Here is a 16,002-nt window from a genome sequence, read left to right on the forward strand (position 1 = left end):
ATATAAAATAAACTAATATAACGAGTTATTATTTAGAAGCTACGCTCTATAGAGGCCCGGTTATAGTCGAGTAAGAATTATTAGTATAGCGCTAAAAGTACGTTACTTCTATAAACTTTTTATTATAAATATTATAAGTAATAATAGTACTTAATAAAAGGTTCTATAGATACTTTCGCTTAATATATTTAGAAATATCTCTATATAATAAGAATAGTTATATACGCTTCTTAAGGGCTAGGTTTTACTATCTTATATAAATAAAGTAAAATAAGGGTTAATTATCTTTTATAATAGATTAAATAGTATTTTTAAGTAGACTTACTAATTTAGTCTAGACTTTAGTTATTTCGCTTTCCGGCTTCTAATTATTAATATAACCGTTCTTAGCTATATAATTTTTAATCTTTTTATTCTATAGTAAATAGTATATAATATCTTTTTTAAATTAATAGTAAGTAGTAATAGTATTAATAGCTTTAGTATATTAATATATTTCTTAGTCTAATATAAGTAATAGAAGAGTTAAAATATATTTAATTAAATATTTCTAAGGCTTAGATAGCTTCTTTATATATTATAGTTTTATTATTATTAACTTAGTTAGTTTTATTTTAGATAGTTACTATTATACTTCTAATATAGGCTATTTTTAATTATATTTTTACTAAATCTATAATAGTAATATATTTTTAGTCTATTTCTTTATATTATTAAGCTTTTAATTTAGTTTTTAATAGCTTTTATATTTTAGACTTCCTTAGTACTATAAGAGTAGATAGCCTAGTTATTAGCGAAGTATATTATAATACTAAATAAGGATAGAAATTTTAGACTACTTATTAACTAAAAAAGCTTAGATAGTTATTAATTCTTAGGGTTAATTAAGGTTAATAGTCCGGCTTATTTAATAAACTATATATATAATATTATTATTTAGATTTAAACCTTAGATAATAATAAGAAGATTCTTATTAATCTATTAATTAAGATAGTACTTTAGAAAAATATAACTATTAGCGTAATATATAATTAGATTATAAATTAAGTTACTTATAGTTCCTAAATATAGATAGTTAGTTACTTAAACTTATATAATAAAGATTAAGTAGAAAGATAATTACCGCTATTATCTAACGCCTTTCTAGCCCTATATTAAAGGCTATAAAAATAGATAACTTATTAGAAATTAGTAATAGAATTAGTACTTTTAATCTAAGAAAGAAAGGTTAAGTAAGATAAATATTTATTAATTAAGATTCCGATTCCTTATAATATTCGCTCGGTCTACCGAAATACCGGTATATTATCTAGAGCTAGATTAAGTAGTAATAAAAGCTCGTTATACCTATTCTAAATATATAAATAAAGAAGTTACTTTATAGATATTAAGATCTCCTTACTATTAACTCTCTTAAAGGTATAATCTATAAAAAGTAACCCTAGTAAGAAGATATAAGGACTAAGAATAAGCGAAAGGTTAAATATAATCTCCGGTAGGATATATATATTTCTATCCGATAGTTAGTAGGCTATAATAAGAAATATTAAATTTCTCTAGATTAATATACTTACTTATCCTTAGAGCTAAGAAACCCTTTTATATATTCGAATTTAAATTTAATTAAGATTTAGTAAAAGCCGCCTTATAGATTATATAATAAACTAACCCTAATATAGTAATATCTTAAGCTTAGTATTACCTAAAGGCGATTAGCTATAAGACTAACTAATTATAGAAAAGATAAAGCTTAATACGATACCGATTATATCTAAATTTTTTCTTTATTATACTAATAGCTATTTCTATAATTATAATTAAGTCTTTTATAAATATAATAGACTTTTCGCGGTCTTTCTAAGATAGTTTATATTTTTAAACTAACTTACGGATTATCTATAATATTAATTAGAACTTTCTATACTATAGAGTAGGAAGCCTTAAAGACTAAAGGGTAACTTTATTTCTTATCTAGTATATCTATTAATTTATTATTTTCTTAATCTTTTCTAAGATTACCCTTTTAAAGATAAGTTAAAAAACCTTCTAAAACGTCTTTAATAAGCTTTTTTATTTAATTCTAGATAACCGCTTTTTATTTTTACCTTATTATAAATTTAAAGCCTAATCGAGAAAGATATATAAGATAATAATAGATAGTTTCCGGAATTCTTATTTAGGATCTTTATAGATATAAATATAAAATCTAATAGAGTTTAGCTAAAAGATTAAAAGAGGGAGGAGTAAATAAGATATACTATTTCTAACGAGACTCGACCTAGTTAAAAAGGATAGTAATACCTTTACTATAATCCTTCTTTATATATATAGACTTATTAAACTCTATAAATTACTATAGGTAATACTCGGGAGAATTTTTATTATCTATAAAAAGTTATGTAATATTACTAATATCTTTAAGCTAATTATCGTCGATATTAGGCTCTATCGGGTTAGTATCGTACTACTCGTCGCTACTATTATTAGAGCTATCCTCTCTAGTCTATAAATTATTCTTATATAATCCTAGCCTAGCCTATCGTCGAGAGAGAGCTATATTATAGTAGAATAGAGAAGTATCTAAAGTATAAGTAGAATAAAATTTTAAGTTAGTAAGTAGCGTAGATAATATTAGAGGGTAAGGAATTAACGTCTATTTAAATAATCCTTCTCGGAAACTATATCTCTTAGCTAGAATAAAAATACTAGTAGGAGAGTAGATATAGGAATTAGGATTAGCCTATATTATACCGCTCCCTAAGGCTATAGGCCGTAGGCTATAGACGGGCTAGTATAGGTAGAGATAGGATATATAAACGATAAGCTTAGCGGATACTAAGGGCTTTAGAAAGTAATATAGACTATAGCCCTAAAGGGAGAATAGGTAGGCGTAGCTAGATTTCTAAGTGCGTAGTATAAAGTTTAGTAGATTAATAGCTTAAAACGGCCTTACTTACGGCTATTTCTAGTAGCCTTTTTACCGTCTACTAGTTTATTATAGTAAAATAAAAGGGTTAGTTTACTAAATATAATTAATAGATCTTAGAAGAAAATATAAGAAATATAAAAGAAGCTATTAAGTCCTTTAGAAAACTTAAGAAAAAGAAGAAGAAAGCTTAAAGTATATAGTTAAAATTAATACCTTATTAATAAGAAGAAGATAATAAATCTAGATCGAAACGAGCCTATTTTATTACCGAAATACCTCTAAGATATTATAGAAGAAATAACCTTTAAAAAATAAGAAAATAGAATAACCCCGGAAACTATACTAAATATATAATAAACCTATAGCGTATCTAATACGATTAGGAAACTAGCCTAGATACTAAGAGAAAGTATAAGGCTTATATTAGTATCTTAGCTACTTATAATAATCGCTATTATTAGATCCCTAATAAATAAATACTTAGCGGTATTCTATAAGATATAACCCGAATCCTTATAGCGGATAAAATAGTAAATAGAAATATTATAGGCCTTCCGCTCGGCTAGTATAGCTAAAAGACTAAGATAAGATAAAGGGGTTAGACCCTAAGAAAAGAGAAACTATTTATAAGCGTTAGCGATATCCTACTAATTTATTAGAGAAATATACTTAAAAAGAAGAAGATAATATTTACGATAAGAGTCTTCTTTTAAGATAGGGGAAAACTATAAGTAGCTTAGTAACTATAGATTAATACTAAAAAGTTAGAGATTAATCTATAGATCCTATTCTTAATAGTAGCTTAGATAGTAGGCCTATAGAAAAATCGAGATCTATTAATTCTATTTTACTCTATATAATTAAGACGATCCTTTAGCTTTTTAAAAGATTAGGTAGACTATTCGATAATTAAGGTTAGATTTATAGTATTACTAATAATACTATTTAGAACCTATATAATTAGAGTCTAATATTAATAAGAAAGATAAATAAATCTATACTAAGTTATATACCTATCGCTTCTCTATATAATATTAGTAGGAGATAGACCTAATAGCCTCGGATTTATACTTAATCTTAAGAGGTTCGTCGGTAACCTACTTCTTTTTAGCTATATATAAATAGATAACGTACTAATTTAGATAATATTAGATAAGATAATTTTATTTTAGGCGCGTAAAAGAACCTAAGTTTTAAATATAATAAATAGTCCTAATAGGATCTATATAAAAAGGAGTTAATAGTAGATTAATATCGGAAGGGTTACGAACCTTAGATACTACCTTAGAAGTAGTTAAAAGAGAAAAGGGTATAGACTATTCTATAAATAGGTTATTAATAGGATTTATACTATAACTATAACTATAACTATAACTATAACCGCGACTATAGCTATAGCCTTACGCTATAATAAAGGAAGGTTTATATAAAAATAAATAGGACTTATAAAAGATAAGACGATAAGATAAGAAGGGATCGTCTACGAAATATATAACGTATTTCCTAGGTAAGCTACGCACCCGGGTAAGCTACGTACCCCCCCCTAACTTATTAATTTTAAATTTAATTATCTTAACTAAAGCGCGACTAAATCGGATAAAATCAATTAATTTATCTAGCTAGATATCTATTAATTTTATACTTAATTTCTTTATAACCACTATAGCGTTAAATAGAACGTGGATAGGGTAAAGGGGCTCCTTATTATATAGGGGGAGGGCCTTCTACTACCTCTCTAACCTTAGTATTTAACCTAGTATTTAATTAGGAAGCTTCTAAAACTAAGAGACCTTCTTCTCCGAGTATCTATCTTCGAGATCTAGTACACTTTTACTTCTACTTCTTATTAGCGGTACGTAATTCCTTATTTTCCTACGTAAGTATAATAGCGGAATATATAGTAATTTAGTAGCCCTTAATAAGTTAATTTATCGCGCGATTAGATAGGCTAGATAGGCTTTAAGATCTTATATAAAGGAGAGATTTAATTAACGAAGTCTATTAACGAAGTTATTTCTCGGTAAAAGGGGTTTTTAGGGAAAAATTCCGACTTAATTCGCTACCCTAGCTTAGAGGAGGAGTTAGAGTTTAAAGACGAATATTAAGGGTTAAGATCACTTAATCCGGGTAAAAAGGGACTAAACTAGAAGCTTTAAAGCTATTAATAATAGTCTTTAATTTAAAAGCCTCGATTTATATAAGAGGGTAAGCTTTAAGGAAATTAAGCTTATCGATATAGTTAATCCTATTTTATATTTTTAATTTAACTAACTAGTTATATAATTATTTTAAAACTATAAAATAACTAATATTAAAAGATTATAAAAGATAAGAAAAGTAAATAGGTATATAGATTAGTATAACTTAATTTTCCTTATAAATTTTATTAAATTTTAAAGTTAAATAACTTCTATAGCTATTAAATATAAGAAGTTAAAACTACTTTTTTATATATAAAGAAATTAAAGGAATAAAAAGCTTTTTAAGCTAACGAAGTCTAATCTTATTAGAAGTCTAACTATTTAGATTTATTTTAAATCGCTAATTATCTAAAAGGCCCTTAAACTAAGCCTTAAGGAAGACTTTTCCTTTAAAAATTATATATAGAAGAAGTACCTATCCTAAAGTATTTATATATTTAATTACTATTATCTACTTATAATTTTTAGGTTATAAAAGTAATCGCTAACTATAGTATTTATTTCTTATTATAACCTTTATAATCGTAGTTATTCCTATTATAAATCTACTTTTATCGAAGTTATAAACGTTATCCGGATTAATTCTAAACTTAAGGATCGTTTTTTAAATAAGATTAAACTACTTTTAAATAATTTTTAGGTCTTTATATTTCGTACGTTAGTAATTATACTTTCTCGAGAATTAGAAGGAAAGAAAAGGATACTATTTTATAAATTCTATAACCTAACTTTTACTAACTAAAAGAACTAAGGTAATTCTATATTATTAAATAAGAAGATCCGCTATTTCTTATACTATAATAGGGCGGGGGGCTAATCTACGCGAATCTATTAAGAGTATCTATTTTTAAAGAGATTCCTCTTCGAGTTTTATTAATCGATAGTTATTAGCGCGGGATTTAGAGCGAAAGGTTATCCTACGAAGACGCGATCAGAGGGTAGATTTAGGGACTTTAAAACGACGAGCTACTTCGCGAGTAGCGCTAATTTCTTAATTTTTAATAGCTTTAATAGCTAGTAGAATCCTACCCTCTTATTTAATAGAATTTTGAGAAGATTAAGAGCGTATTAGTAGTATAGTAGGTAGTTAATTTAATTAATTATTAATTAGAAGACGCGTTTTAGGGGGGGGTACGTAGCTTACCTAGGAAATACGTTAAGGAACTAAGTATAAATAATAATTAAATAACGCGAAGAAAGGAGGATTATAGTTAGAAAATTAAAATAACTCCTCTTTTATTTTAAACTACCTTTATTATAAGAAAGGAACTATATATATAGTATCTTCCCCTCTTATCGAGGAGAATAAGTTATAAACCTTATATACTTATTTATCCTAAAAGTATTAAGTAGGATCGTTCCTATAGCTTTCCTAAATATAGCTATAAAAGTATTAGAAACGGACTCTAAATACCTCTATTTTATAATAGTTTAGTAAGTATATCTTATATCCTTAAGGAGTAGACTTAAAAGTCTACCCTAATCTAGCTAAGTTAAACTACGACTATTAAGTATAGTCTATATATCTACTCGACGACTATTTATAAATTTATTATAATTCGCTTAAAATAGCTAGACTATTATTAGAAAGCGAATTATTAATAAAATAGTTATAAAATACTTATAGCCTATATTTTCTTTATATCTACTAAATTCTAATATAAATAGTAACTAATAACCGCTATATTAAATACCTATACTAAATTATATAAACTTTTAGCGATTTCTATATAGATCTACTCTAATAACTTTATATTATTATCTAAGAGAACCTTTAAAAATTTTAAGATAGTAGAAAAATCCTAAATATCCCTTATTATACTAATAGGTATCTATATAAGATAAGTATAGATCTATTATATTTAAAGCCCGAAAACGTACTATATTATAAGTTTTCTTATTTATATAATATTACTTATAAAAGATAGATATAATTATATTATATTAATAGAAGATAGAGAAAATTTCTTTATTAATAGTATTAAAGGATTTTAAGTTAGAACGTAGATAGTCTAAGTATTAGACTAGTTTTAGTTCCGGTATTAGATCGCTAATATCTTACCTATTAGCTACTACTATAGCTATACTAATAAGACTCTAAAAGATAGAGAAAAAAATAAACTCGATAGGAACCCTTCTTATCTTATAACTTATACTTCCCTTTATTTAACCTAAAACCCTAGGATAGGTTTTATAGAGAAGGGGGGATAGTTATTATAGTATTTCTTTATTATATTATTTTACCTTAGGCTCCCTTTCTCTTAGACGGAGGAGACTCTTCCGAATACCCTACGATAACGGGATAGAACTAAGATGATCCGGTTCCGAGAAGCGGGGAAACTAAATCATAAAAGGAAGACACCTAGGGGGGTAGGGAAGGCAAGATTTAGTCTTATAACCAATATAGAATCGAATCCCCTTCGTTCTAATTACGTATCCTTCTCGTATCATTATTCACCTAGTCAATAAGTACTGCCTTGACAAATAGTTACCTTAATAAGAATATTGATAAAAATCAGAGATATGGGGTGCAGAGAGAGAGAGATTAAGATCTAGGGTGCGGGGGGAGAGAGAGAGAGAGAGAGAGAGAGAGAGAGAGATCTTAGGGGGGAGAGGGTTTAAATAGATCTTGTAAATAATGGGTTGCTATAGAGATCGATATCAGATGGATAGATGAGGTTGATAATTATGTGATATTCCTCCTGATTTTCCCGAACTTACCGATTATGTAAAGAGAGATACTATTTGCACACCCCCAAAATCCACCTTTTCGCTATTTGCACACCTATTTAAACCCTTTTAGGTAAGGTGCCTCTTGGCAACTGATTTCCCTCTGATTTTGTATTTTACGCTGTATCCGCGTAGTACTCTCTACGCCCTATATACGATATCGACGCCCCCTAGCCATATCATATTTTATACTATATCATGATATCGCTGTTATAAAAAATGAAGCTATTCCTAGTTACTAATCCCGTATAAAAAGGGCTGATTTAATAGAGTTTTTAGGGTAGAAATAGGGGTTTTTAGTGTAGAAATAAGGCTATTCCTAGTTACTGATCCTATATAAAAAGGGTAGAAATAGGGGTTTTTAGTGTAGAAATGAAGCTATTCCTAGTTACTGATCCTATATAAAAAGGGCTAATTTAATAGAGTTTTTAGGGTAGAAATAGGGGTTTTTAGTGTAGAAATGGAGCTATTCCTAGTTACTAATCCCGTATAAAAAGGGCTGATTTAATAGAGTTTTTAGGGTAGAAATGGGGATATATAGAGTTTTTATAGGGTGGTTATATAACTCTAAAATAGGTGTTAATTTTCAAAAATAGTGCTAATCGACGATTTAGCCCTACTTCGTACTCTATACTCCGTATCTTATCTCGATATCCTTATATCTTTATATCTTTATATCTTTATATACTATTACTAGTATAGAGTATACCGATATATCTTCGCACCCTCGCTACTAAACTATACCCCCTTTCTAGTCTTTCGAGTGCCCTCTCTAAGGAATAAGCATACTTAATGAGTAGGCTAAACTAAATAGATTCGAAGTTATAAGGTTAAGATCTAATATAAAAGTAGTGTATTTCTACTATAGTATTAGTCGTAAATATAGAGATAATCTTACCCCTACTAATCGGTAGCGGAAGTGATATACTAAAGTATTTAGGTATATATTCTATAGTACTCTCCGCCGTCGACCACTTCTCGGAGGTTTATAGGAGCTCGTAATTAAGGACTCTTAGTATTAATATCCCCTTACCGACCTATCTACGCTAGGGATATATCGACGTACGGAAATCTAGCGGATACTTCTTTCTATTACTAGCTAAGTCCGGTAAGGGGTGCTAACTCGGTATATCGTCGGCGCTTTACGTTAAATAGCGGAGGATAGTAATACTATATTATACGTACGGAGTAGGGATATTAAGAACCTACGAGTAGAAATATAGCTACGATATCTTAAGGGTCGTACGCCTATCTAAGCTCTCCTTAAGGATCTCCCCCGTGATAGAAATTAGTATATCTACTACTAAGTATATATAGTTAATAACTCGCTAAGTACCCTTTTTATTATCTACGAAACTAGCGTTACCCTTCTACGTGCCTATCTATATATCCTATAGATAGACTATACGTATAAGACTAATAAGTGGAAGATACCCCTTCTAAATATCGTCGGTGTATCCGCTATTAGTAGGATTTTTTATACTATATAGATATTCCTTAGTAGTGAAAAAGAGGTTTTATACCGCTTAGTACTTAGTTAGCTAAAGGATATTTATTTATCCTTTCGAACTAGTACTAAGCTCCTAAGACTAATTCGTACTAGTACTAATAGACTACCGGTCTCGTAGGACCTAACTACTACTAATTAGATTAGTCGCTCTTAAGGTAGTATAGTAAGTACTACTAAGCTTATTAGTACCTAGCTTATTAGTACCTAGCTTACTAGTACCTAGCTCACTAGTACCTAGCTTACTAGTACTAAACTTATTAGTCTATAGACTATCCTTACGGATAAAGAATAAGCTTTATAAAATATAATTAACTATATATAGTTCCTATATATCCTATTTCCTAGAAAAAAGGCTAATAATTAATAAGCTTTCCTAAATATAGATACTATACTTTATATCTAGTATATTACCTATAATATAGAGAGTTATACTAGGCCCTATATCTATCGTTACGTCCTCCGTTAGCCTTCCGAAACCCGCCTTACTAACGATATAGTATATATTAAGATTAATATATAGTAGATAGAGATAAAGGATAACTAGTATAGTATTATCTATACCTAGGATACTAATAGTAAAACTAGAATAGAGGGTTAGTAGCTCCGGTTCTAGGATAAATATACCTACTTTCCCGAACTACTATAGTATATAGATACTAAGTAGATTTAAGGGTATAGTAGGGCCTTCCTATAGTACTATACTAAGTATTTCCTACACTTTAATTAGACCTCTATATCTCGTATTAAGTCTACGTATCGCTATCTAAAGATCGACCTTAACGCCTTAACTAAGGATTTACTAGCTCTTACTAAAACGTTTAAGTCTATAATTAAGTAATAGGCTATAGAGATCTCCTAGGAACTTACTAAGTAGCGAGGTTAAAGACTTATTAGTAGCCTCTTTCTCTTTATATTTATTAAAATAGTAGTCTCGAAAGACGCTATTATAAGGGTATAGTATATTTTTAATTACTATCTACTATATAGTACTAGTAAAAAGCCTATTCTATTAATATACTCTTAGTAGTTAATATTAATAAGAGGAATACTATATATTCACTATATTAACTAGGCCTAGGAGAGTAGTAAGAGCCTCTCCTAGACTAATTTCTACCCTTAGTAGTGGATTTAACTAGTAAGGGCTTTACTAGCCGGGACCTAGGGGGTATACGCGTACTCCCTAGAGCGGATAGTATAAAACCCCTATATTATACGCCCCCGTAGTCGACTATCTACGAGCTCCTAGCCCTAGCTTCTATTATCCCGGGTATCTTAAGCCTTTAAGCGGTTAACTCGCCGAGAGCCGTTACGATTTAAGTCTATATACACTAAGGAAACTACGATAATCCGGCGGTTAGGAAGGGCGAGGCAGCTAGTATAGAGGTATAAGGATTAGACTATATAAGGGGAGACTATAGAGTTATTAGATAATAAGATCGCTATTAGCTAGGTAATATCTAGAAGGGGGTGATTAGATCTTAGTCTTATACGTATTATATTAAATAGTATCTTATTTCTATACTGTATAGTAAAAATGTAATATTTTTAGTGTAAAACTCCGTGTTAAACTAGCGGCTAAATCGTCGATTAGCACTATTTTTAAAAATCAACACCTATTTTAGAGTTATATAACCACCCTATAAAAACTCTATATATCCCCATTTCTACCCTAAAAACTCTATCAAATCAGCCCTTTTTATATAGGATCAGTAACTGGGAATAGCTTCATTTCTACACTGAAAACCCCTATTTCTACCCTTTTTGTATAGGATCAGCAACTGGGAATAGCCTTATTTCTACACTGAAAACCCCCATTTCTACCCTGAAAACTCCATCAAATCAGCCCTTTTTGTATAGGATCAGTAACTGGGAATAGCTTCATTTCTACACTGAAAACCCCTATTTCTACCCTTTTTGTATAGGATCAGCAACTGGGAATAGCCTTATTTCTGCACTGAAAACCCCCATTTCTACCCTGAAAACTCCATCAAATCAGCCCTTTTTGTACGGGATCAGTAACTGGGAATAGCTTCATTTTTTATAACAGCGATATCATGATATGGTATGAAATATGATGTGGCTAGGGGGCGTCGATATCGTATATGGGGCGCAGAGAGTACTACGCGGATACAGTGTAAAATACAAAATCAGAGGGAAATCAGTTGCCAAGAGGCACCTTACCTAAAAGGGTTTAAATAGGTGTGCAAATAGCGAAAAGGTGGGTTTTGGGGGTGTGCAAATAGTATCTCTCTTATGTAAATAATTGATTATTAATGGGGTGAAAAAACGTGACTTTTTGGGGTGCGCGGATCAGAACCCCTTTTCGCCCATTGTGTTACATAATCTTCTCCGCGTGAGTCTCCACCAGCCCCGATCCCGCAATCCCTCAACTTCCCGACTTTTTCGTTTCGTGTTAGTCCTCGGCAGTCGCTTCGGGATGATGTCTTGAAAGGGGAATGATGCAGAATCCTAGTTCATGTGGAATGATGTCAATGGTACTCCTGCCATGTCCTCCGTCAACGATAACGCCCCCTCGCCGCTCCCGGTGGATGGGGTGAGCAAGCGCAAACAAGGTAAGCGCCTGTGCAATCCGTGTTGCCTGATGGCTTTTGCTCCGGACCTATGACCGCGTTGCCCTATCGGTTATTTCTTCGCAATCTCGGTTACTGACCAGTGAATCGAAATCTCCTAGGCTCTGCAGCTTGCGTTCACTGTCACCGGCGCAAGGTTCGGTGCGATGCCCGTACCGTTGGCACACCCTGCACCAACTGTCGTGCCTCTGGAAAGACCGACTGCCGCATCCACGAGAAGAAAAAGCGACTTGCAGTCCGTTCAATCCTAGACCCCGTCCCGATCCGATCTCGGCCCCTATCGATATCTGATCCCACCTCAACCCCTGCTCTTGTAGCCGGAACACCGCTACCTCCGAGCTTTCCAACCGCATTCCCGAGTGGTCATGCTACACCAATTTCCGGGGGTTATCGCAACATGGGTTTCCCCAAGGCACGGGATCCGAGGCATTTGGCCGTCATGGCCATGATATGGCGCATGCCGATGAGGCACACAACGAGATGCAGCAACATCTCGTCAAATTGATAGATGAAGAGGAATCCGGTAGAAGAGAGATTCAAAGAGGCGTGCGTGCCTTCTATGTTGGACATGAACTTTCGAACATGTCATTTTTGATCCGGCAACAACGAGAACAAGATGACGATGTATATCATTTTGCCAGCAATGAGATACCACGGCGCCAAATGAAGACAGGCCATGATCAGCTCCTCATGGATGCTCTGACACTACCAGAACCGGCTCTCGCGGATGAACTGGTCCAGGCTTATTTCACATATGTCAATCCAGGGTACCCTCTCGTCGACGAGGATTTATTTATGACGCAATATCGAAACCGGGACCCTGCAGATCCTCCGCCAGTATTACTCCTTCAGGCAATTTTATTGGTCGGTGCGCATGTTTCTCGCGCAAAAGTAGAGCGAGATGCTCTCAAAGAAATCTTCTTCCGCCGCACAAAGTATCTTTTCGACAACCGCATCGAGCGAAATCGAGATATTCTTGTCCAAGCGGCGCTGCTTTTAACCTGGCATTCTGATAGAGTAGACGATGATGTCGCTGCGGATGCTCACTTTTGGGTTGGGGCGGCTGCACGGATCGCTACAGGGCTTGGAATGCACCGTAATCCTGTGTCCAGTAGCTTTGTGACTCGTGACCGACGAATGTGGAGGAGAGTTTGGTTTATTCTGATCCAGTTTGATGTCTTGATTTCACTGTCATATGGACGTCCTCAAGCGATGTAAGTCAATGCAAAAGAGCCAGATCACAGCGTATCCTAATTGACTCTCGATCTAGCAACTTGGATGATTCCGATGTGTCCCCTCTGACGCTTGCCGATTTTGAGAATTGTGGCCCTCACGTACAAGCAGAGTATGTGATTCATTTTACTGAGCTTTGTACGATGATCTCGTATCTCATTCGTGATCGATTTGGGCTTCGAGCGAGTGAGGAACGGCGAAAAGCTGTTCTCCAGGAAGCCGACGGATCATTAGCAACTTGGTCTCTCAAACTTCCTGATAATCTTCGGCTTCGAGCGTCTGATATGGATCCATGGTCTGCCATGCTCCATCTGACTTACAACAACTTCCTCATTCTTTTGCATCGGCCGCATCCCAGAGCTTCGGCCTATTCCGATGACTATGGCCCACACGATGCCGAAATTTGTAGTGCAGCCGCTGGTGTCATTACCTCCATCTTCGAGGAGCTCAGATTGAATGATCGCTTGAAGTTCCTTTGGTACACTGGCGTCCATACCCTCTTTACAGCCATGATTCAAGTTCGGGTCGAACTTCGGTTCTCCAATCCAGTTCTCGCCATTAATGCGCTGCGCCGTTTCGACTCCGCCTCCTATTCGCTCCGTGAATTGGCTCAGTACTGGCTTCATGCTGGCACGATCTTACGAGTCTTCGAGGACTCTAAACGTCTTCAAGAAGATCTTCGGATGGCAACTTCAGAACGCCCCAAGCCGTTTGGTGACGCACCGCATTCACACAAAGTCCCCGTTCCTTCTCCTGCTCCATCAATAACTATGCAGACTCCGGGACCACTTTCATTCGGTGTACCCACCCCGGAGGCCACACCTCTACAACATACAACCCTCTCCCCGCAAACCAATCCTCCTCCTCAATTCGACAATTGGATTGCCCCTCTCCGGCTTAATGCCGGCCCGCTGGAGAGAAATGATCCGTTCTCGAGCAGTATGCAAGTGGATTCCATCGAGCCAGCTCGCGACTACCCAGACTGGCGACAGCTATTCGCCTTCGGAGATATAGACCTACCACCGCCTGTAGGAGTGGAAGGTCTCCCCGATCTTGAAGATGAGTGGCGGCAGATCTACTGGCAGGATGCTCCGATGGCAGATCTTATTCACGATGGAGGATGGATCCATAGCTAGCTATGTATCGCTACCACTTCCTGACAACTCTCGAGTCTCATCATCTTTCCCCATCAGGTCCTCTCTATATCCTCCTTCCTTCAGCCTTGACGACGAGACGAGCCATGCCAGGGCACGCAACATACACGATATCTCTTAAATATCATGTCAGGCCACAGACATCTCCAGGCCCAGCCTATGATACCATGTCACAAATGATTACATACAACAATAGAGATATACCACGTTATATAATTGCAAACAGTGATATAGGATAAATCAATTTGTCTCTTTTCCATTTTTCAAATCAATTATGCAATATATACACACAAAATTATCCCACACAGCGCCACATATGCGTCCTCGCTAATCGCCTAGCTCAAGGAAATCATGTAAGAAAACTACGCAGGAATGGAGAAATGAAATCCTAACCAAATACAAACCGGCGCCAATTATCTGCAAGCACCTGGACACCCTGTCGCAGCTCCCATCCACGTAGCTTGCAGATCTCCCGCGTCACATCTTCCAGCAAATCATCCATCTGCGCGCCTGCAACATGGAGATCACTCTCAACCAGAATACGGTCCTCAGGCAGAAATTTGATAACATCACTAACCTTCTTAGCCGCAGCGCCAGAGAAATTAATTAACTTCGAGAAAGAGAAATAAACATCCGACGGGTTCGACCGGTGCAAGAACTGGCGAATAGGCTCGACAGAACCGGTGTACGAGTGCATACAGATGCGAGGTGGAAACGGCAGATACGATTTCCCACCCAGCACTGATGCTTGTGTCGATGCGTCCAGAGTCTTAGCATCATCATCTTCTTCATCTTCAGACACAGCACCTTCTGCATCCTGTTCTTTTTCCCGTCTCCGCCGCGATAGCAGAACCCGTTCATGTCCTGCCCATAATTCTTTCAGTAGATCGAAGACCCCTCCATGAGCTTGTACACTGTGTATCGAGACGGGTCGATTCATTTCTCCTGCTAGCTGTAATTGTGCTTTGAGTACGACGCGCTGGTGTTCGGGCTTGACGCGGTAGTGCGTTAGACGACGGCCCTCGCGCGAGCCCGGGGTAATCTGGTCATCTCGATTATCTATCTCGGATGTAGTCCACGGGCTAGGCAGTCGGAATGACCTGTCCAAGCCGACCTCGCCGACCAACGCGTTCGGGAATTGTTGGAGCCGGGCCCGGGTTTCAGAGATGAGTTCTGAGAGAGGTTTGGGGAAAGGAAGGAGATCAATGAAGGATTGGTCTTCGTTTTCTGCAACTCCTGTCAGGACAGCAGCATAGTGGGCGGATTTCTCTGCGGCGTCTTGTGCTGCTGTGGGTTTCGCGGTGTCATCTAGGATCTGGTGCGAGAACCATGGGTGCCAGCCGAAGCAGGGAACTATGCGGTCTGTTGCTGAGTGGGTTGTCTTGGCTGATAGGGACACGGCGGTTTGGAGGACGAGGTCTTGGTCTTCCCCACGCGTGGCCATGATTGTCAGTGTTGTCGCTTTCATCTGCGGGATGTCGGCCACCGAGGCCATGGTATCAGTGGGATGGCAGTGGGCATCGTAGACGCCAATGTCCCAAGGGAATGGCTCGTCCTGGGACATTTTGAGGGAATTTACATTCAAGTATCACTGGTAACAAGAATGAGATCGCTGCAGAGTGTTTGTTTGGTATATAAAAGTCCCGAGGCGGC

At 35.2% G+C, this 16,002-nt stretch overlaps 3 protein-coding genes across 3 annotated transcripts; 1 reads left to right on the forward strand and 2 right to left on the reverse strand.

The window, feature by feature from the left end:
- Positions 1 to 949: 949 nt before the first annotated feature.
- On the reverse strand, positions 950 to 2,386 carry N7457_003521 (C2H2 finger domain protein; the record flags this gene model as incomplete). Its single annotated transcript, XM_057174566.1, has 5 exons — positions 950 to 979; positions 1,300 to 1,348; positions 1,379 to 1,513; positions 1,576 to 1,597; positions 2,356 to 2,386. Coding segments are annotated over 5 exons (267 nt in total), but the record flags the coding sequence as incomplete, so codon positions are not given.
- A 9,491-nt stretch (positions 2,387 to 11,877) lies between these two features.
- On the forward strand, positions 11,878 to 14,331 carry N7457_003522 (uncharacterized protein; the record flags this gene model as incomplete). Its single annotated transcript, XM_057174567.1, is given in 4 exon segments — positions 11,878 to 11,944; positions 12,046 to 12,363; positions 12,375 to 13,176; positions 13,233 to 14,331. The coding sequence occupies 4 exon segments, from the start codon at positions 11,878 to 11,880 to the stop codon at positions 14,329 to 14,331; spliced, it is 2,286 nt and encodes a 761-aa protein (XP_057034718.1).
- Positions 14,332 to 14,737: 406 nt separating this feature from the next.
- Positions 14,738 to 15,913, reverse strand: N7457_003523 (TatD family hydrolase; the record flags this gene model as incomplete). The annotated part of the gene is made up of 1 exon (XM_057174568.1): positions 14,738 to 15,913. One exon carries the CDS (start codon positions 15,911 to 15,913, stop codon positions 14,738 to 14,740), a length of 1,176 nt encoding a protein of 391 aa, XP_057034719.1.
- Positions 15,914 to 16,002: the final 89 nt, after the last annotated feature.

Source organism: Penicillium paradoxum, assembly GCF_028828445.1.
Source record: "Penicillium paradoxum strain IBT 22861 chromosome Unknown utg000003l_segment0_segment0, whole genome shotgun sequence".
NCBI classification, from domain to species: Eukaryota; Fungi; Ascomycota; class Eurotiomycetes; order Eurotiales; family Aspergillaceae; genus Penicillium; species Penicillium paradoxum.